At 44.1% G+C, this 22,609-nt stretch overlaps 1 protein-coding gene across 2 annotated transcripts in view; it reads right to left on the bottom strand.

The window, feature by feature from the left end:
* The window catches only part of CCDC91 (coiled-coil domain containing 91), a 125,029-nt gene that overhangs the window by 56,083 nt on the left and 46,337 nt on the right, over positions 1-22,609 (bottom strand). For both annotated transcript variants that reach the window (XM_081958005.1, XM_081958006.1), the window contains exons 7-8: positions 22,041-22,118; positions 5,734-5,841 (exon numbers count right to left, since the gene is read on the bottom strand). In XM_081958005.1, coding sequence (XP_081814131.1) covers positions 5,734-5,841; positions 22,041-22,118 — 186 coding nt within the window. The remainder of the gene's footprint in view (positions 1-5,733; positions 5,842-22,040; positions 22,119-22,609) is intronic.

The following is a 22,609-nucleotide window of genomic DNA, read 5'->3' as shown; positions in this document are numbered from 1 at the left end:
AGAGTCTCCACACCTTTTTTAACATCATGGCGACCAAAACTGGATGCCGTATTCCAAGTGTGGCCTTACCAAGGCATTATAAAGTGGTATTAACACTTCACGTGATCTTGATTCTATCCCTCTGTTTATGCAGCCTTCAACCCTTAATCCATTTTTGTGAACCAACTGCCTGATGATGAATGCAGGAGACAGCGAGGCCTTGTCTCTCTCTTTCAGCACAACAACTTGTCTTTTGAAGGCAATTTCAAACATGCATCCTTTGGGAGCATCTTCAGACACTTGAGGAACAAGTCCATCTAAAATAGATTTCTTGGTAGAGTTTGCACGAACAAATTCAGCTCGGTTCCTGACACAGCAGCTTCAACTAATTCAATTTGGAATGTTCCAAAACTTTCTAGCAATTCCATTTTTTCTCCCTCATTTCTAAGGTAGAACTATTTTTATAATCCCTTTCAATTTTTCATCACTTATTTCCCACATCTATTCACATACCAATCGTCCAGCCCGTTTAATTTCCTCTCTATTTATTTATAAAGCACGCTCACGTATACTATGCCTGATAAACATAGCATGTGATACTCGAAGGCCTTGTTTCATAAGAACGGAATCAATACGAACCCACAAAAACCACACAAAATATCGTGTATTCCACTCCAGCACCTCATCAATTCTGTGTTTGCTGGTTCATTTCCATCCTAGCCCAAAGCTGGGTGGACAGCCAAGTCTTCGCAGCTCTTCAGAAGGTCAAAACTGTTCTCTTTCAATACAATTTGCCTACATACAGTACACTTAAAATAATCCATTATTGGTACATTCCCTTTAGGACAGGGGTGTCAAACTCAAGCCGAAAGCCGGAGTCGGCCTGCGGGGTACTTAGATCTGGCTCAAAGGGCTGCCCTGGAAACCGCAAAGGACAGTGCTTCTACCAGTGAAGCTGGCCACGCCCAACCTGCCCCTGCCCCCTCCCCTGCCAAGATCAAACACAACCTTGATGTGACCCTCAATTAAATCGAGTTTGACACCCCTGCTTTAGGGAAATGAGTAACAATACCGTGTTTTCCCGAGAATAAGACGGGGTCTTATTTTCTTTTGAACACCCCCCCCTCAGAAATAAGCGCTTGGCCTTATTTTTGGGGAGGTCTTATTATGTTTGAGGTGCAGGAGGCGGCGAGCGCGGTCACCTCATGGCTGCTGCTGTGTTGCAATATTTTCGTTGAGGGCTTATTTTAGCCCATGCGCTCAAAAGCCCGATTGGGCTTATTATCTGGGGAGGTCTTATTTTCGGGGAAACAGGGTAGATCTTGACTTACGATCACAATGGTGCCCAAAATTTCCGCTGCTAAGTGAGTTAAGGGAGTTTTGCCTGACTTTTCTTATCACAGTTGGTTAAGTGCAGTACTCCAGTTGTTAAGATAGTAACACTGTTGTTAAGTGTCTACGGAGATTTTCAGTCATCCGGGTGATAAGTTGTCCCAGAGGGGCGTTTGCAAGAGGCAAGTGGGCTTTCTTTTCTTGAAGACATTTCACTTCTCATCCAGGAAGCTTTCTCAGTTCTGACTCAAGACGGTTGTTAAATGAATCTGGCTTCTGACTTTTCTTGTCAGAAGGTCGCAAAAGGGGATCCTGTGATTCCCGGGACACTTCAACCCGTCATAAACACGAACAAGTTGCCAAGCATCTGAATTTCGATCACGTGACTTGGGGGATGTTGCAAATGGCCGTGTGAAAAAATGTCTCTTTTTTTAAAGTGTCCTAACTTCAGTCACTAAACAAATGGTTTTAAGTCGAGGACTACCTGTAGCATGTTTCCAATGGTCAAGCATTTCACAAAATATTTTGCACTCTTGCAGAGTTGTTATCCTCCTTTCAAAATTCTCACAGCCCTTATAGGTATTTTCATCCATTCTTCTTTGACACCAAACATTTACAAGTATTCCTGTCATTTCTATGTTCAAGCACATCCTTGTTATGCATCAATCTCCAAAGCGCCCCGTTTCATTATTCACTCATTTCAGTCATTACTTTCATTTTTAATTCTAATAACTCTGCTGAAAGCTCCTTGTTTAGCTCTTTTCATCTACCTCCAGTTTTTTTTTTAAAATCCCCATTAAAAAAAGACTTTGTATTTTCTTTGCCTCTTTCAATATTTTTTTGCTCGTGAGCCCTTTGCCAATTTTCCTAGGAAACATCTTATTTTTCCTGTTCATTGTAAGATACCTTCCTCTCATCCTCATGGTTTGCAACAATCATTTTCTTTAAGTCTATTTTTTTTTTCATCCACAGCCTCTTCCCCTTCATTCCACATATTTTCCATTAGCATTTGCATAATTCAACATAACTTCCTGGCGCAGTAATGTAATTTTTTTCGCTCTGATCCCTGCAATTTCGATACCCACCTTCAATGACCTCTATCCAAAAATAACCTGTCTTTTCATATCCTTTCAAACAGGACACACACTTCTTAAGGTTGTTTTGTTTTCATTCTAGTTTTTTTTTTTTTTTTGGCATCTTTCCTTTCTTTCCATGCCTTCTTTTCTCTAAAGATCCGCTTTTGGTGCTGCTAAAACACGGTTATGTCCAGTGGTGGGATTCAAAAGGTTTTACTACCGGTTCTGTGGGCGTGGCTTAGTGGGCATGGCGTGGTTTGGTGAGTGTGGCAGGGGAAGGATACTGCAAAATCTACATTCCCTCCTCACCCCACTAACCTGTTTTCCAGCTCCGTTCTCCTGTGCAGGGCAACAAAAGAAGACCCAGCCGATCAGCTGGGACTCGGGAGGCAGTGAATAGATGGGGGGCGAGGCCAGCCAGAGGTGGTATTTGCCGGTTCTCCAAACTGCTCAAAATTTCTGCTACCAGTTCGTCAGAACCGGTTGGAACCAGCTGAATATCACCTCTGGTTATGTCCCACCTTCAGAACCTCTCATAATCTTTACATCCTTCCCTAATTTTCTCAATCATTTAGCAAAATCCTTTGGATTTACAGCTATTCATGTGCTGTGTGTAGGAGATGACCAGGTGGAGCCTGAAGGAGGGGTCAAGACTGTCATCGGTCTTGAGTCCCTTCGCACCCATAAGAAATCTAAGTCCAGCCCACCATGAATTGCATTGATCGTTGTCTACTGTCAATTTGCCTTGACCGTTAGTAGAGCAGGTTTTTGTAGAGAGTTAGCATGGGGTAAACTTGTACTGATTTGTACAGCCTTGGGTCCTGATTTCTTTGTGTCTGACACCAAGTGTAACTCCAATCAATTTACATCTAAACCATATCTTTGAAATAAGGATACTTTTCGCTGAAGAAATAGTCACTACACAATCATTCATTTCTGAGTCTCCAAATAGCCACATTACATTGCCTCTTATCCAATTCCCACCCATCCATTCATCTCACTAATATTTTCCAACCTGGAGTGTAGTCGTTCAGAATATTGCACACATTTTCCCCAAACATATCGGTGGTTCTACCATTATTACCATTCACGGGAATTCTAACTGCGGCTACCACCGATCTATGAATTTCTACTTCGCAGAAGACCTCTGTTCATACATTCTCACTTACATTTAGCCCTTTGAATTTATGTAATTAATCTTCCCCTTGCATGTCCCTGCATGCGTTCATAACCCCTACTGTAGAAGTTCAGATTGCTTTCGTTCAATGTTACCATCTCCCCTTTTTCTCTTCATTGCATAGACATGTAACCAACCAACCTTCCTTCCTTCCTCCTCCATCCCCTTCCTTTTCCTTCCCTTCCCTTTCCCATCCATCCATCCATCCATCTTCATTTATTTCCTCTTCATTCAATGTTACATTCTTCCCTTTTCTCTTCATGGAGTAGACATATAACCTTCCTTCCTTGCTTCCTTCCTTTCTTCCCTCTTTCCTCCCATCATCCCTTCCCTTATCCATCCCTCCATCCATATTCCATCCATCCTCTTCATGTATTTACTCTTCATTCAATGGTACATTATCCCATTTTCTCTTCATTGCATAGACATATAACCTTCCTCCCTTGCTTCCTTCCTTCTTCTCTCCTTCCTCCCACCTTCCCTTCCCTTATCCATCCATTCATTCATATCCATCCATCCTCTTCATTTATTTACTCTTCATTCAATGTTACATTCTCCTATTTTCTCTTCATTGCATAGAGATATAAGCAACCTACCTACCTACCTACTTTCCCTTCCCTTCCTTCCGTCCTCCCACCTTTCCTTATCCATCCATCCATCCATCCATCCATCCATCCATCCATCCATCCATCCATCCATCCATCCTTTTCATTTATTTACTCTTCATTCCAACTTGCAATCTTCCATAAGCCAATGATACTGACTTCCACTGCCCACCATGTCTTTGGTAAATCAACATTTGAACACAAGGTCTTTTAGGAAGATGGAAAAAGACAAAATTGTGCATATATCGTACAGCAGCCACATTCACTGCTGTTCGTTTCTGGTTGCAATTCAATGTGTTTGCATTCATCTACTAAACCATTCAGCCTGTGGATGCGTCCTTTGCCTGGAGTCCAAATGTGTTCCTGAATTGTTACTGTGGGTATTTTTCCTGTACAATCCTGCTAACACCTGAGGCCTACAGGTTTCGGCAGTACAAGTAGTCCTCGATTTACGACCACAGTTGATCCCAAAATGTCTTGCTAAGTGAGACATTTGTTAAGTGAATTTTGCCCCATTTTACCAATTTTTCTTTTCGCAGTTGCTAAAGGGAATCACTGACATTGGTAGGTCAGCAACACAGTTGTTAAATGAATGTGGCTTCCCCATTGACTTTGCTTGTCAGGCCGTCATAATTATGACTCAGTTAGCAAGCATCTGAATTTTTATCATAAGACCCTGGGGATGTTGCAACGGTAGTAAGTGTGAAAAATTGTCATTAAGTCACTTTTTTCAGTGCTGTTCTAACTTTGAACGGTCGCTAAATAATAACAGAATAAGAGAGTTGGAAGGGACCTTGGAGGCCTTCTAGTCCAACCCCCCTGCTCAGGCAGGAAACCCTACACCACTTCAGACGGGGTCTAGGATGGTTCTCCTCGTACCCTTCGCCGCCCCTTTTTCGCCCCCAGATTTATGCCCCCAGCCATTAACCTTTACAATTTCGCCTCTGCTGTTAGGAGGAGAACAATCCCTTTCCGTTCAGACAAATGGTTGGTTACCCAATACCATCTTAAAAACTTCCAGTGTTGGAGAATTCACAACCTCTGGAGGCAAGTCGTTCCACTGATTAATTGGTCTAACTGTCAGGAAATGTCTCCTAAGTTCTAGGTTGCTTCTCTCCTTGATTAGTTCCCATCTATTGCTTCCTGTCCTGCCTTCACAAGCTGTTGTAAGTCGAGGACTACCTGTGTACAAGACAAACAAAGATAGTTGCAGCATCCTGTTGGTCATATGATCAAAATTCAGGTGTTTGGCAGCCAACTCCTATTTCGGATGGTTTCACGGCACTGGAGAAGTATACAGGTGGAGCCTTCAGCTAAAGGGGTAAAAGGTCAATAGATCTGCAGGTTGTCCTACCACAGCAAAGGATCAGATAACCCCGAAGGCAAAAAGTTTTCATTCTGACTTTGGCAGGAGCTCTTTTGTAAATAAAATGGGGCATTACCGGAGCACTGAGCTCCGCACCGGCGACAGGATGGGCATCCGGCCAGTAAATACTCAGCTCCATTCAGTTGCCCAGATTCCACCTCACAAGGGATTATGGGGTCGTTAAAAGGAGATGATTACCTGAGCATTGAGTAGCTCTTCACACTTCTGCGCCTGCTTCTCAACTGCAGAGACATGCTGCTTCTCCAAGGCCTTTTCTCGTTCGTCCACCAGCACCTTCAGTAGGGCCTGGAACAAAGCAAAGAGCAGAGAATCAGCTCAGGATTGTGAATTTCCTCCCCACCTCAATTTCTACACTTTTGTAGAACTAGAGAAGCGAGCATGAATAAAGGTAAAGGTTCCTCTTGCACATATGTGCTAGTCTTTCCTGACTCTAGGGGGCGGTGCTCATCTCCGTTTCAAAGCCAAAGAGCCAGCGCTGTCCGAAGACGTCTCCGTTGCCATGTGGCTGGCATGACTCAACACCAAAGGCGCACAGAACGCTGTTACCTTCCCACCAAAGGTGGTTCCTATTTTTCTACTTGCATTTGTTACATGCTTTCAAACTGCTAGGTTGGTAGAAGCTGGGACAAGTAACGGGAGCTCACTCCGTTACGTAGCGCTAGGGATTCGAACTGCCGAACTGTCGACCTTTCTGATCCACAAGCTCAGCGTCTTAGCCACTGAGCCACCTCTGAATGAATACAATTTGCCTATTAAAGGACACCCAGAGATTAAACAGAAGGCATTTTTAAGAGGGATGTTAAATGAGTCTAGTCGACGTCTGCGATGGGAGCGTTTGTTTCTGGGCCTCCTTTCTATTGAAGGGATGAGTAACCGATAGGGAAAGTGAAGTGTTTTCTGTTAAAACTTCTCATCTAGCTTTCTGGGACCACCCAAGATGAAATGGAGAGGCTTGGTTCGCAGGAGGAGAGTCAGACATATTTCACTGGCTGACAAAACTCCACATCCTCTCAGCAGAGACGGCTAGATCCCAGGGGCCAAGCAGGATCTCCACAACCACAAGTCAAGTGAAAACAGATGGAAATTATGACTCGCTTGAAAATATAGAAGCATTGCCCCCAAAACGCATCTCGCTCCAAACTCGAAGAGATCGGGAAACAGAGCTGAAAATCTAAATTAGAGCAACCAATCAGCCCGGTTTTAAAAAAACCAAAAGCACGCAAAAAAGAGAGAACATTTTTAACCGTGAGTGGCGCAAAGATCTACCCTACACTGGGAAAAGGGGGAACGAAACACGAAATTCATACGGCGCCCTTCAATTTCCTTTGACTGAGTGATGGCTTAACCATTTTTTCGTACCTTCCATGGCAGCAGCGTTGAGCCTTGTTACCAACAATCTGTGTGATTCGCTCTTTCCTAAAAGCTGTTGACAGATACAGCACAACGCACACAACAAAAGCCAACGTTTAAATACATCGGAGAACTAAAGTGTTTGAACTTGCAATTAGGCTACCACAATTTTGATTTGCTTGGGCACTTGAGCAGAGCATTCAAAAACAAGTTGCCAGTCATTTTTAATGGCACACGTTGCTGTTTAAACGACAGCTTAAAACATACAAAATGCTTGGAACAGTTTTTTTTCCTTTTCTCTTAAACCATCGTTTCTTCAAATATCATTCCATAATTGTAATATATAGGGATGGGGTGGCTCAGGGGCTAAGACGCTAAGCTTGTTGATCAGACAGGTTGGCACTTCGGCGGTTTGAATCCCTAGTACCGCGTAACGGAGTGAGCTCCCGTGACTTGTCCCAGCTTCTGCCAACCTAGCCGTTCGAAAGCACGTAAAAACGCAAGTAGAAAAATAGGAACCATCTTTGGTGGGAAGGGAACAGCGTTCTGTGCGTCTTCAGCGTTTAGTCATGCTGGCCACATGACCACGGAGATGTCTTCGGATAGTGCTGGCTCTTTGGCTTTGAAACGGAGATGAGCACTGCCCCCTAGAGTCAGAAACGACTAGCACATATGTGCAAGGGGAACCTTTACCTTAATTGTAAGACATACATACATACCGTCGGAAGAATTGCTTGACAAAAAAAAATACTTTCCCCCAAATACTTCATTCTATATTATACAGAATAAACCAAAAAGTTACCAAATGTAATTTAAGGAGTAAAAATTACAATAATTAACAAATGCCAACATTCTTAAGAAAGATGTTGTTAGTCTAAAATGAGGGCGAAGTATATGATCATTACAAAACAAGCACACAGCGTTAAAAAAAATATAATAACTGGAAGCTGGAAACTATTGTAGCATTTCACAACCAAGTCAATTCTTCCATTTCATTTTTTATATGCATTATTATTTATTAAAATACACTAATCCCATTTTCAAATTAGACATTTCCAAGGCTTTTGCCAATTTTGAAACGAAAGCCAATTTTTCAAAAAAGGAAAAATACTCAGGATACGATCAGCCCAAAAAAGCTTAAAAGAACACAAATGCCCTACAATCAAAACACAACAGCAATTTTAACAAATTAGGACCAGACCTTTCTTTCCAATAAACACCAACTTCACAGTTGTGAATTCCGTGCAATGTCTCCTAACATTGCTATGTATGGGCAATCCCATTGTGAAACCAAATCAAGAAGAGTATTTCTTTACTATCATGTCTTTCTATTGCAGTGAGGCTCTGAATGAAGGACGCTGAAGGAAGAACATCGTAAGCTAGATCATGGAACAGAACTGGGCCGATCCCTTGGCCAACAGCCATGGATTTGGGCCAATGTCAACACTACCTTTCCTTACACCATGGGAAACAAATAAATCTGATTATAAAAATAAACCTCTTTTATATTCTCACTAGCTGATAACCTGAAACTGCCCAGGTATTTTATTTATCCCAACCCTCCTTCCATGAACGTCGCCACAATTTCTAATGATGGATTTTCCTCCCATACCAGAGGGAGTCCCCTTATGGAGTACTGTGAAGCCGTTACCATGGCAACTCCACAGCGCTGTACAGTAGAAGCCATTTTACAGCAGTACGGTAGAAGCCGTTTTAAGGCACAACAGGCTGTATCTTAACAGAACACACACACACTGAGGGATGTTACGGGTGTCTTACCCCCACAGTATTTTTCTTCAGAGAGTAAGTCATCTGTGTACTAAGTTTGGTTGAAATTGTTTGAGGCATTCCAGAGTTATGCTGGAACACACATACTCACACACAAACGTGTGTGTGTGTGTGTGTATGTATGTGTGTATATGTATGTATGTATGTATGTATGTATGTATGTATGTATGTATGTGTGTATATATAAAACATTAGCTCTAAATTTATATATTGTGGCAAAAAAGGTCTTATACTGTGGCAAAATCCACTTAACAACTGTATCTCTCAACAAGGGACATTTTGAGCTCAACTCTGGTTCTAAGTCAAGCGCTACCTGTAGTCCTGACAGAGGGGCACTGCACTAAGCAGGGGGACGCCTACTGAATTAAATGAATTAAAACCCAACTGAAAGGATATATGGGTGTACATAAGCCAGGGTGTACATACTAGAACAGGGGTTGGCAAACTTAAACTCTCAAAGAGTCATTTGGACCCGTTTCCCACAGAAAAGAAAACACCGGGAGCCACAAAGGTCCTAACCGGAAGCCCCCAGTTCAATACTGGAGCTGACCAGAAGCTCAGTTCCCCCATAATAGAGTCTCCTCCTAGCGCAGCATCCTTTTTCCTCTACCTGTCATAACCGAAAGCCCTATCAATTGTGGAGAGACCAGAAAACCCGCCCCTTGCTATAGAGTCTCCTCCTGGTGCACTGTGCTTCTCTTCTCCCCCCTCCCCCACCACCGGAAGCTCCTCTCAAAATTGTGGCGCCGACTGGTGACGGAGCCGCAGCAGAGGGAGGAAAGAGCCACATGCGGCTCCAGAGCCGCAGTTTGCTGACCCCTGCACGAGAATGGTGAGTAAATGTGAATGTCTTTGTCACATCTACATCTAAATGTGCATACTAGTATCAGCCTCTTCTAGGGCACCCCCTGCATTCCCAATACCACTGTATGCCCCCCAATCATTTCTTCCCAAGCTATGTAGCTCTCAGAATGAAACTATCCATGCTCACTCACCATCCCTAGGTCAGATCTTAAGGGTGGACCTCAAGCTGCCACTTAGCTTCCTCAGGGTAGACTTGCTACAGAAATCTATCTATATCTATATTATGTTACGTTATTATTAAGGCTATATATATGTATGTATGCATGTATGTATGTTTGTTCCAGCATAACTCTGGAGCGCCTCAAGCAATGTCAACCAAACTTGGTACACAGATGACTTACCCTCTAGAAACAAATACGGGGTGGTGTGTGTGTGTGTGTGTGTGTTAAGATAACCCTGATGTGTGTGTGTGTGTCTGTTCCAGCACAACTCTGGAACTCCTGGGCCATTAAAGAGAGCGATTGCAGCATCCTAGAGCGGCAATTGTTTGCGACGTCATGGGAAGGGGAAGGGAGAGCCTGGGCCGTTAAGGAGAGAGAGAGTGCAGCATCCTAGAGCGGCAATTTTTTTGTGATGTCAGTTCCTTCACAGCATCCTCTGGAAAGCCAGCTGTGACGTTCGCCCTCCAGTGGACCAATAGGGAAGTGCCTGATGGATTTGGGGCAAAGTGCCAGGATTGTAGACAGGGCGGGAAAGTGGAGTGCATGAGAGTGGGAAGGGAGAGGGCAGGGATGATGGACATGGAAGTAGGGGGAAGGGAGACCCCTCTCAATGACTCCCTATCAGACAAACGCTTCACCGGGCTATCAGCTAGTATAAAACAGTTCCTTGCCAACAGAGCCTGTGAGTTTCTTCCAGGAGATAAGATAGCCAGAAGCAATAACTTAGGAGTCCTTAGTGCTCTGGGAGCTCCATTGTATTCTTGCAGACGTTTCATTCCCCAACTAGATAACTTCATCAGTATTGGTCACGGTGCATGATGGTAGCACTGATGATGTTACCCAGTTTGGGAATAAAAGGTCTGCAAGAAAACACCCAAGTTTAGAAATCACCAAGGACCCTTTCATTTCAACCATAAGCTACAGATATTCTCCTTTATTGGTACTGCAAATGACTTAATATTTCCCTAGTAAAGTACTGGACAATTTATACACTCGGTTTTCTTCTCGAAAGAACATTTTGGCCAGGCGAGTTGACTCTGCGAGCCACTCCATATTCCCTATATTTGGATCCATAAACACATGTCTTTTCAATCCCCAACATTTTTTTTATGGAACGCGTTATTTCAAATGATTAATAAAAAAAATACATCTTTGACATAAGTTCTTTATATAACCCCGAATTAACAAGCGATGGAGGCCAAGAGGCATATGAAATCCAACCACAGAGAAATGCAGCTTAATATTTATCTCATTTTGTTATTTTACATACTCCAATGGGAAAATGCGCTCTTCCCTTCATCCATCACGTCCTTTTACCATAACTCTCTTTCTCACTGAGGAAAGACCAAACTTTTCCTTGTTCCTTTCCAAAGGAACTGACTGAGATGTTCCTTATCAGCCAACAACCTCCAGATTCTGCTGGATCTGGACCATCGACCAGAATCTAAACATTTCCGGCTCTGTTTTCCTCCTGACTCCTCTTTCCATGGGTTCCGTGTTTTCTCTTCTGTCTCATAGTTACCTACGGAAAACATTTATTTGATGTTCAGCTGCTGAGGCAATTCAAGCAGATTATTGCCTTGTCTCACCACAGATATACCCTGAAGATCAATGCAAGCCTTTGCGTGTAGCCAGACTCAGCTGCATATGTGCGGGCAAGCATGTAAAAATCCTGCTCCAGCAGTGTTCCTCAGGCAACACTGCCATTCTGAAGAAGGCTCTGTAAACAAATCCTACAACCAGAATTTTGCCTGAAAAGCCAAGAGCGCAATGAATAGATTCAGCCAACAGCCCTCACACTGCTTTTTCAATGAAGGTATGAAATCTGGAGCTTGCAGGAGACAATTAGTTTGCTTAATTTGTTCGTGACTCTCCGAGACTCCTTGCCAAGTTCTGCAGATCTCGGCCTGGCAGCTCTCCAAGCCAGGTAAGGTCTGTGACTGTAAATCCTCCCTCGCAAGACTTTGCTGGATGTGAATGAGCAAAATTCGCAGTCAATTAATAAAAGGGTTTTTTTGTCAGGACCAGGAGTTTGCTTCATGCTCTTAGGAAGCCTAGGTGAGAACACAAACCATGACAGACAACCGTATCCATTGTGGATCAATGCAGCCTATAGTTCTCAGTTTGCACCTTTAAGCATCTGAGACAATGCTGCCAAAATATGCAAGAAAACAGTCACGTTTAGAAATACCATTTTTTTCTCGTCAGTTTCCAAGAGGTCATCAGGAGAGGGAGTGACATGGCAGTTCTCATTCCATTAACATGAGCATGCCAGAGCATATTTGTCTAGACACGTATGAATCTAAGGCTAACCACATCTCTCATCATTACATCCATCCCCCCCCCACTCCCAATAGATTGGCCCATCCATTTGAAGTCACCAGGATACACTTCTGTCATCTCGGAAGGCCAAAATGTTCCCGGTTTTTCCAAAGTGTAGCCCGTGGCTCAAAAAAAAACACGTGTCCACTCTTTGTCCTAGAAGGTTGAAAGCACTCTTACATCCAACATTTTGAGACCCGCGACGGTAAATATTTTCCACTCTATTCTCTTTATGAGAACTGTTTTCTTAGAATGGTAGAAGTGGAAGGCGCCTGATCTGCCTGCAATTTCTGCAGAAAAGCACGTATCCTTTGGGGAAGAGTTATAAGAGCTTTGACTTTGGCTTAGTCCCTGGGTTTAATGAATGTTATTAAAACATTTTAAGAATGCTCCACTGGAGTTCCGTGTTATTCCCTTCCATCTTAAATCACTCCTTCGGTTTTGGATGTTCCAAGATTCCTTGTTTGGTCAGCGTGACATTTTCTAAGGTGAGAGCAGCTTTTCTGGAGCTTTGTTTTCAAACTCTGGTTGTACCGCGTGCCCAATATCGTCTCCGGCTGATGTAGACATTGTTTCAGACTTGCTGAGAAAGAAATACTACCTTTCATTTTGTCCCAGGGAAATGGTCTCATTGTTTTTCTCCTACAGCAGGAGTGGGCTGCTACAGGTTCGCCCCGGTTCGGGAGAACCTGTAGCGAACGTTATGGCCAGTTCGGAGAACCTCCAAATCTCACCCCTATAAATTAATTATATTAATTTACAGGGGTGTACAGCTTGCCTTTTCTTCTTTGTAAATTAATTAATTTACAAGGAAGAAAAGGGAAGGATTAAAAAAACAGTCTATCCCAACTTTCTTTTGAAAGTTAAATTCTAGTTCTGAGAAAGTGGGTGGATTAAAAAGGCAAAAGTTCCTCTCGCACATATGTGCTAGTCATTCCCAACTCTAGGGGGCGGTGCTCATCTCCATTTCAAAGCCAAAGAGCCAGCACTGCCCGAAGACGTCTCCGTGGTCATGTGGCCGGCATGACTAAACGCCAAAGGCACACACTGTTCCCTTCCCACCCAAGGTGGCTCCTATTTTTCTACTTGCATTTTACGTGCTTTCGAGCTGATAGGTTGGCAGAAGCTGGGGAAAGTAACGGGAGCTCACTCCGTTATGTGGCACTAGGGATTTGAACAGCAACTGCCGACCTTCTGATTGACAAGCGCAACGTCTTAGCCACTGAGCCACCGCATCCCTTGTGGGTTGATTAATATTAACTTAATAATCCTGCTTTTTGAAGGAAAATAAAATATACCTATGGAACGCCAGTCAGTGCAAAGTAGAAGCACCCCAAAATTCAAGATGGCAAGCTGCTGTGGTCCAATCAAAGCCTCCCCCCCCCCCCCCCTTGTATGTAGACCCTGTGTTCCCACGCAGAATTAAGCTTCACTCTTATTTCTTTCAATATGAAAAAGGTTAAAAAGGCACCAAGTTCAGTGGAACTTTAGAGGTCTGCCCGCAAAACATTCTTAAAAGCTTTTTAAACACACACCCAGTAACCAATAACCCAAACAAACATTATTCCTTTCTTGTTTAAACACTGTGTGCCTTAAATTATTTCTAGGAATAGAAAAAGGAGCAGAGAAACCAAAAGATAATCCGAAGAGACCCATATTATTTCTTTCCTCAATTAATCAGCAATTTTTTAAACAAATGGAAATCTTAAAAGCTGGAATATTTATTTATTTTATTTATTTATTATTCATATTTATAGACCGCCCCCTCTCCCGAAAGGGACTCGGGGCGGTGTACAGTCACTAAAATACGTTATAAAATACATGCAAAACAGTTAAATAATTAAATAAGTAGGTAGGTGGAGGAGGTTACAGACTGTACATGGAATAATAAATATTAAATATAATATATAGTATAATAAAAACTTTTAAAACCCCAAACCCAATTAAAATGAATAAATCCCCGGGAGGTAAAACTAAGAAAGTGCCAGGCCAGCTGATTGAAATAGGTGAGTCTTTAACTTTTGCCGGAAGGAACGGAGGTCGGTGGTAGTTCGAATGTCAGGGGGGAGGTCATTCCAGAGGGTTGGGCCCATCACAGAGAAGGATCTACTCCTAGGTGTCGCCCGCTGGCATTGACCAGCAGACGGCACCAGGAGGAGCCCCTCTCTGTGTGAGCGGATAGGCCGCAGGGACGTGTGTGGTAGGATGCGATCCTGCAGGTAACTAGGCCCACTGCCATGGAGCGCTTTAAAGATGGTGATCAATACCTTGAAACGCACCCGAAAGGCCACAGGTAGCCAGTGCAGCTCGCGCAGGAGAGGTGTTACGTGGGAGTAACGTGTACCTCCCATAATAACCCGCGCGGCTGCGTTCTGAACTAGCTGCAGTCTCCGGATGCGTCCCAAGGGAAGCCCCATGTAGAGAGCATTGCAGTAGTCCAGGCGAGACGTCACCAGCGCATGAGTGACCGTGCGCAGGGCACTCCGGTCCAGTAGGGGGCGCAATTGGCGCACCAGGCGAACCTGGTGGAACGCCCCCCTCGCCACGGCTGCCACATGGTCCTCCATTGACAGCCGGGCATCAAGGAGGACGCCCAAATTGCGCGCCCGCTCCACAGGGGACAATAGTTCGCCCCCTATGGCCAGCGATGGAGTCAGCTGGCTGAACCGAGGCGCCGGTAACCACAGCCACTCGGTCTTGGAGGGGTTGAGTTTAAGTCTGTTGTCCCCCATCCAGACCCCGACGGCTTCCAAACACCGGGACATCACTTCGACAGCCTCGTTGGGGTGGTTTGGGGTTGAAATATACAGCTGAGTATCATCAGCGTAGAGATGGTACTCAACCCCAAAACCACGGATGATCTCACCCAGCGGCTTCACATATGCGTTGAACAGGAGAGGCGAGAGGACCGACCCCTGTGGCACCCCACAAGTGAGTGGCCTCAGGGACGATCTCTGCCCCCCTGTCAACACACATTGCTTCCGGTCGGAGAGGTAGGAGCCGAACCACCGCAAAACGGTGCCTCCGACTCCCATCCCCTCCAACCGGCGCAATAGGATACCATGGTCGATGGTATCAAAAGCCGCCGAGAGGTCTAATAGGACCAGGATAGAGGAACAGCCCCTATCTCTGGCCCTCCAGAGATCATCAACCAACGCGACCAAGGCTGTCTCAGTGCTGTGCCCGGGTCGGAATAGAGCGAGCTGTTCGTCCATCTATATAACCTTTAAGGAGGCATGCAAGCTATTTAGTAAGACTCGCCCTGCTGGAGTCACAAATACCCACAAAAAAACACAATGCAAAAATGCAATTAAATTATTTAAATGGAGACAGGTCATCGACCATATCTAGACAGAGCTTCCCAATTGGTGATGGGAGTCCCAGCTCACAGAACCCAGCACAGCTGCAAAAAAAATAGCTTCATAGTGGCCGATTGTGATTATAATGCAAAACCCGAAATATCAGCATGTAGTCATTGTGTCCTATGGATCACTAGGAAATTTAGAATAGAATAGAATAGAATAGAATGGAATAGAACAGAACAGAACAGAACAACAGAGTTGGAAAGGACCTTGGAGGTCTTATAGTCCAGCCCCCTGCCTAGGCAGGAAATCCTACACCACTTCAGACAAATGGTTAGCCAACATCTTCTTTAAAACTTCCAGTGTTGGAGCATTCACAACTTCTGGAGGCAAGCTGTTCCACTGATTAATTGTTCTAACTGTCAGGAAATTTCTGCTTAGTTGTAAGTTGCTTCTCTCCTTGATTAGTTTCCACCCATTGCTCCTTGTCCTATCCTCAGGTGCCTTGGAGAATAGTTTGACTCCCTCTTCTTTGTGGCAACCCCTGAGATATTGGAACACTGCTATCATGTCTCCCCTAGTCCTTCTTTTCAAATCTTTCTACCAACAGCAGAAGTGAAGAAGACCTGCATATTATGAATATTAACAAAACTACTTGGTGAACAGTGTATTGTCTGGGTCAATATACTTTATACACAATTCTAATAATGATAGTACCTTTTAAGTATACATAGCCATAATCTTTAAACTTCTAACACATGTGTATACGTAGTAATTGTAATATGTTCTATTATATTTCAGCATACATAAATACTATTTTCCCAATTTCTATTTTCTATTATATTTCAGCATATATAATACTATTTTCCCAATTTCTACTTTCCACTTCTTTTTTTCTAACACTTAATAAAATAACCACCATGTTAAAAAATATTCTATATCTATCCATCATCTCTTGCCCTTTTTAGAATTTAAACTCTTATTAACTTTTGGGTGAATCTTTCATGCTTCTCCTCTGGTAACTTGAAAATTCATAATCTTTGATGTCTTGATCGATTCCACAGGTGGTGGTGGTATTAGTTGCAAAGTCGTGTCCGACCCATCGCGACCCCATGGACAACGTTCCTCCAGGCCTTCCTGTCATCTACCATCCTCTGGAGTCCATTTAAGCTCATGCCTACTGCTTCAGTGACTCCATCCAGCCACCTCATTCTCTGTCGTCCCCTTCTTCTTTTGCCCTCAATATTTCCCAGCATGAGGCTCTTCTCCAGTGAGTCCTTCCTTCTCATTAGGTGGCCAAAGTATTTGAGTTTCATCTTCAGGATCTGGCCTTCTAAAGAGCAGTCAGGGTTGATCTCCTCTAGGACTGACCAGTTGGATCGCCTTTCAGTCCAAGGGATTTGCAGAAGTCTTCTCCAGCACCAGAGTTCAAAGGCCTCCATTCTTTGGCGCTCAGCCTTCCTTATGGTTCAAATTTCACATTGCAACTGGGAAAACCGTAGCCTTGACTATATGCACATTTGGTGGCAGGGTGATGTCTCTGCTTTTTAGTATGCTGTCTATATTTTCCATAGCTTTCCTCCACAGGTGAGAAAAACACAAGAAGCCATGTAGGCAGAAATGGGGGGAACTCCTGTTAACTGTCTTGTAGATTCCACATCAAAAGCCCACACTACCTACAACAATCTTCCAAGCTGGAGGGGCGTATCAACAAAACATCCCTTGCACAATGCATGTGGGATATCTTGCACTAAGGTCTCTTTGATCTCTGGCTGATGGTGAAGCGGGACGACTATGACATGAAAACAGACATCAGCTCGAGCGCATTTCAAGAGGGGTTTTTTTTTCCCCCTGTTATTTTTAGAAAATGCAAGTACAAGTGAGCCAAGTTGGGGGTTCTGCATTTGTGGGTCTGTCTGTGTGTGTTGCTGGTTTTAAGTGGGATAAATAAAAACAAGATGTTCGCTTAAGTTTTCTGAACTTTTTCCACTCTTATTTAGACATGTTACTAAAGCTTCTAGACATGTTACTTCAGCCTCAGCTAGTATTTCCTTTGGAAAATTCTTCACAGAAATTATTAATGATGGAAACGAAAGCCTGATGTGGAATAAAAGCTAGGCAAACAGCATCTTCTATGCAAAGTAAGCTTAAAATGTGCCATTATACTGGATTCTGAACTTGGCAACGAGAGGTTTCAAAAATAAAGAAGAAGTATAGGCAGAATCCAAATAACTTCACAGCTGGTTTCATATATCCAATGGTGGCTTTGGACCACACGTTTTATTAACATGAACCTATTTCCCATCGCAGAGAACGATTTACTTTCAAGGGATTATGAAAAGAGGCCTGACTATTTATATGTTGCTATAACGCATTCTCCTTCCTAATCGCTCCTACATACCATGAGAGTTTCTGGTCCTGTCTTAGCTGACACACAGCTAAGATTTCTTCCTCATAAAATTTGCTTTGCCATCACTTTCAAAAGAGAAGCAGGGGTCAAGAAAGACGCTGCAGGCTAGTCCCGAAAAAGGAGCTTTTGCAAGAGGCAACTGAACTTCCTTGTTTTTCTTTGAAGACGTTTCGCTTCTCGTCCACGAAGCTTCTTCAGCTCTGACTGGATGGTTGGGCATGGAAGGATTTATATTCCTTGTAGACAGCTGGCCCAAGAAGTCTCCACACCCATTTGCACAACCCTGAGGACACAGAGAAGCCTCCAAGTGGCTTTGAGGATTCTCTAAAACAGGGGTGTCCAAACTTGAGAACTTTAAGACTTGTGGACTTCAACTCCCAGAATTCCCCAGCCAGCTGGCTGGGGAATTCTGGGAGTTGAAGTCCACAAGTCTTAAAGTTCTCAAGTTTGGACACCCCTGCTCTAAAAGGATGCAAATGGCCAGCTGTTGTAAGGTTGGTTGTAAGTCAAGGAGCCTATGGCTACCACTACTGCTGTTGCTGCAGCTAGGTAAGCTGCTTACAGATAGGATATGTGGGAGCTGAATTTTGCAACAGCAAAATGATTGCCATAGTGAACCAAGCGGTCTATTACCATAAATAACTTGGCAGGGCCCACCAAAATCTGGGGCCAACCCTGAATTCCCAAATACAAACTCTTCAAAACAATGCAGCCGGAGAAAGTTCACTCAGAGAACGCCCCCTTCAATAAATCTTCGAAAGACCAGCAGACCTCCCAAATAATTCTTGTACACTCTTTAATAAGTTGGTATTGTGCACAGGATGATAAGATGGAAGACGTAAATAGGAGTATAAAGTATAAAGAAGTATAAAGTATAAAGAGTATAAAGAGGACAGGATGTCCTGTACTGCCGGGGGTCTGTGGAACTGGCAGCAGATTCAGACAGCGAGGAGGTTGGGGAGGAACATGGGCCAGTCCTGGAGTCTAGGGAAGGCTTGGACAGGGGCTCTGCGTCGGAGGCAGAGAGGGGGCCAGGGCCATCTGGGAGATATATGCTGCCTCCGGAGCCTTCAGAGTCGGACATCGGTGAGGCAGAGGAACTGGCTCCCCCTGTTCCCAGTGCGCGCATGCGCAGAGCTGCCAGAAGGCAAGAACAGTTAAGACAGAAGGGGCGACTCGGGAGTAAGGCTTGGAGGTGATTTGCCCCTCCTGTAGGACATAAAGGAGGAGCAAAGGCATGTGAGCCTTTGCAGGAAGCAACTTTGTTCGTTCTGGTCGGTTTAAATTCTATAGCTCCGTTTTGACTCTTTGTTCCGTGTGATCTTGGCAAGCTAATTGCCAATTAGGTCTTCGGCAGCATTTCAAGGACGATAATGGTGGGTGCTTATCACCCTTATTCCCGAAGGACTTTGGCAGCCTACTGTCGGACTCTTTACGAACTATTTGGGACTCATTACGGGCTGTGAATGAACATAATTCACAGCCTTTGAAATAAAAAGAGGCTTTTTAGGACTAAGCGTGTGCTTTATCCTGTATCAGGAAGCCTAGGTCAGAACAGTTTTAGCTATCTTTGCCTAGTTACAACGAACATACAATTAACTGACAAAGGGCTACAATATTAAACAGAGGTCCATAGAAATAACCATCAGGATTCTGACATCAGCCTTAGAATTTAGGCGTGGCAAATTTAAGGGACACCACTAGGCCAGCTGCCTGGCATTAAGGATCACAGCAGTACCAAATGCAACATGGAGTTGTAGAGCTGAAAGGGCTCGGGGATGCTCCTTTAAGCCACCACTTGATCTTCAGCATTGATTCCACTGTCGTGCTCCTCTTATTGTTAGGATTCCACCCCACCCCAACACCTAATATTCCTGGAATCCATTATTCCAGGCGGTCTGTGACCTGTGTTCAAATAAGTACGAGTTTATTCCAAGCTACTTCTAAACAAGAATCGGAACTACTTAATGGTTAAGGCAAATTGGCGTTAGGTAAGAGTCAATGGAATTCATGGAAAGCTTCAATCTCTTGTGGGCACAAAGGGATTTCAAACTAATGACACGTTTGATGCCTCCCTCAGTCTGGTCATTTTCTACAGTACAATTAGATAGCAGTTTGTCCTTTGCATCTTTCTGAGATTAAGCCACCGTGGCAGCTTGAAGATGGGTAGACTTTAACTCCCAGAATTCCCCAGCCCAGCATGGCTGGCTGAAGTATCCTGGGAGTGGAAGTCCACCCATCTTGGAGTTGCCAAGGTTGAGAAACATTGAATTCGAGAAAAGGCAGAGCAGTGTGACTCATCCTCTGATGTCACTTCAGCTCAATTCCCAGAGGACCAATCATGCAGCTATTATCCAGTGTGATTCCCCGCAGGCTGCCAGCCAAGGGATGACATAGCAATTTCCCAACATTACTTTCAGTGATTTAGTCCTTAGGAATCGACGCAGCCAGTGCAAAAGGGAATACCCATTGTTCACGATGCCGCCGAAAATCTTCCAGGGTAGCTATCTTCTTTTTCTGCCCCATTCTCAAAAAGGATGACTCAAGCAGTTAAAAAGCCAGACTGCGTAGACTCCAACAATTAAGGCTGCGTTGGTCAGCGACCATAATAAAAAGCTGCACTAAATAGTTAGTTTTGTTTCCCAGATTCCTGGTGTTCGAGTGACCACATGTTACGCATCCTTGCTCAATTTTTTTTTACACCCAGAATTATTATTTTTTGGGTGGGGGGGGGGAGGAGGACAGATTGCCCCAGGATTCTAACCAATCCCCATCTTGGTTGCAGGAGGAAAAAAGTCATGTCCCAAAGGTGCTTTTCCCCCCAAAAAAAGGCAACTGGGAATTCTTGGGGGGGGGGGGGGCGGGAGGGAGGGGTCCTCCAAAAACATTTCACTTCTCATCCAAGAAGCTTCCTCAGTTCTAACTGGGTTCTATCTGAGTTAGAACTGAAGAAGCATCTTGGATGAGAAGTGAAACGTTTTCAGAGAAAAGTCAGTTGCCTTTTGGGGAAAAAAAACATCTCTGGATCAGACTCAGAATCGAGCTGGAAGGGACCATGGAGGTCTTCTAGTCCACCCTCCTGCTCAAGCAGGAGATCTTATACAGTTTCAGACCAATGAGATCTCCAATCTCTTCTTAAAAACCTCCAGTGTTGGAGCATTCACAACTTCTGGAGGCAAACTGTTCCACTGGTTAATTGTTCTCACTGTCAGGAAATTTCTCCTCAGTTCTAGGTTGCTTCTCTCCTTCATTAGTTTCCATCCATTGTCCTGCCTTCAAGTGCTTTGGAGAATAAATTGACCCCGTCCTCTCTGTGGCAGCCTCTGAAATACTGGAATACTGCTATCAGGTCCTCCCTACACCTCCCCCCCCCCTTATCTTTGGGGTAACCATGACCTGGATGATTGAGAATCCCCACAGTCAAACAGCAAAAGTCATCTTCTTCTGAAGAGTGAAGTAGCAGGTGGCCTTCTGGATGGTTCCAGATATATCATCATCATTTCCTGCAAGGGCCTTCCTTTCCATTATTCACAGCAGGAAGGTCATCTGGTTGATATCCCCGAAAAATTCTTTTAAACATACCGTATTTTTCAGACTATAAGACGCACTGGAGTATAAGAAGCAGCAAGAGGTAAAAAAAATTTAAAAAGTTTTTGCACTCTGCAGGCCTCCCAAACCTTTTGCATGCCTTGTCTTTTGTGGAAAATGGGGCATGCAGAGAGTTTGAGAGGCCTGCAAAGGGCTTCTAGGGGCAAAAACTGGCCCGTTTTTCACAAAAACGGCCCAGTTTTTTTTTGCAAAAAATACGGTATGCATAGGCTTTAGGAAGCTTGTAGAGTGCTCCTGGGAGCCAGGGGGGGGAGGCAGAAACGGGCAAAAAACGGCCCGTTTTTTGCTCGTTTTTGCCCTCCCCGGCCCCCAGGAGCACTTTGCATGCCTCCCAAATCCTCTGCATGTCCATTTTTGCGGAAAACAGGATGTGAGGGAGCTGGGTTTAGGGAGGCCAAAAATGTTGTATTCAGTGTATAAGACGCACCCAGATTTTTACCCTCTTTTTGGGGGTGGGGGAAAGATGCTTCTTATACTCTGAAAAACATGGTGCTTTTTTATTTTTAACCATCTCCGTGCAAAAACAGCTTTAAGGACGTGGCTACAAAACAAAAAACAAAAAAACACCACCACAAATGGTGATTTCTAGTTTGCCCTTTCCGTGCAAGAAATCTTCCCTACAATCAGAAATGGATTTAGAAGTCAGTTCCAAACCCTGGAAAAGAATAGGACTGTTACCTTGAATTCTTCCACAATAATAGATAAGGCTTCGTGTCCAGCTTTTCTTAAATCTTCCAACTCAAGTTTATGCTTCTCCTGGAAACAAAGAGTAGATATAAAAGACAAAAAGTGAGTAAACATTTTTCCAGGCTCCTAAATCTGGACAAGCGTCACAGATTTCTATCAAAGAGGTATCATTGTTACCAAGGCTTTCTCTTCTTCTAGTTCCAGAGTTTTAATTCTAAGACAATAACGCAAGAGTCAACAGATTTTGTCGTATCCTGCAGAGGAAACATTGTCCTAAACATACTCTGTAGTCTGATTATGAGTTCTCTTCAGTGGTGGGATCCTGACGGCTTAAGAACGGGTTCAGTGATCGCCGGGATTCGTGCAGGCGCCCATGCCTAGCACACGCTCCACATGTGTGCACAGTTTTAACAAAACTTACCTTTCATGTTATTTCTGGGGAGAGACACCGCTGAGGCGCGGCAATCTGCTACGCCACGCGAATCAGCTGAGAGGATATAGGCCGGAGCGAACCGGTTCGCTCACCAACTGATTGTTGGAGCTACCAGTTCGCCCAAACC

The sequence above is a fragment of the Natrix helvetica genome (genome assembly GCF_964273705.1).
Source record: "Natrix helvetica genome assembly, chromosome: 6".
NCBI classification, from domain to species: domain Eukaryota; kingdom Metazoa; phylum Chordata; class Lepidosauria; order Squamata; family Natricidae; genus Natrix; species Natrix helvetica.
Note: the sequence above shows the minus strand (reverse complement) of the source record. Positions and strands in the feature narration are given on the sequence as shown.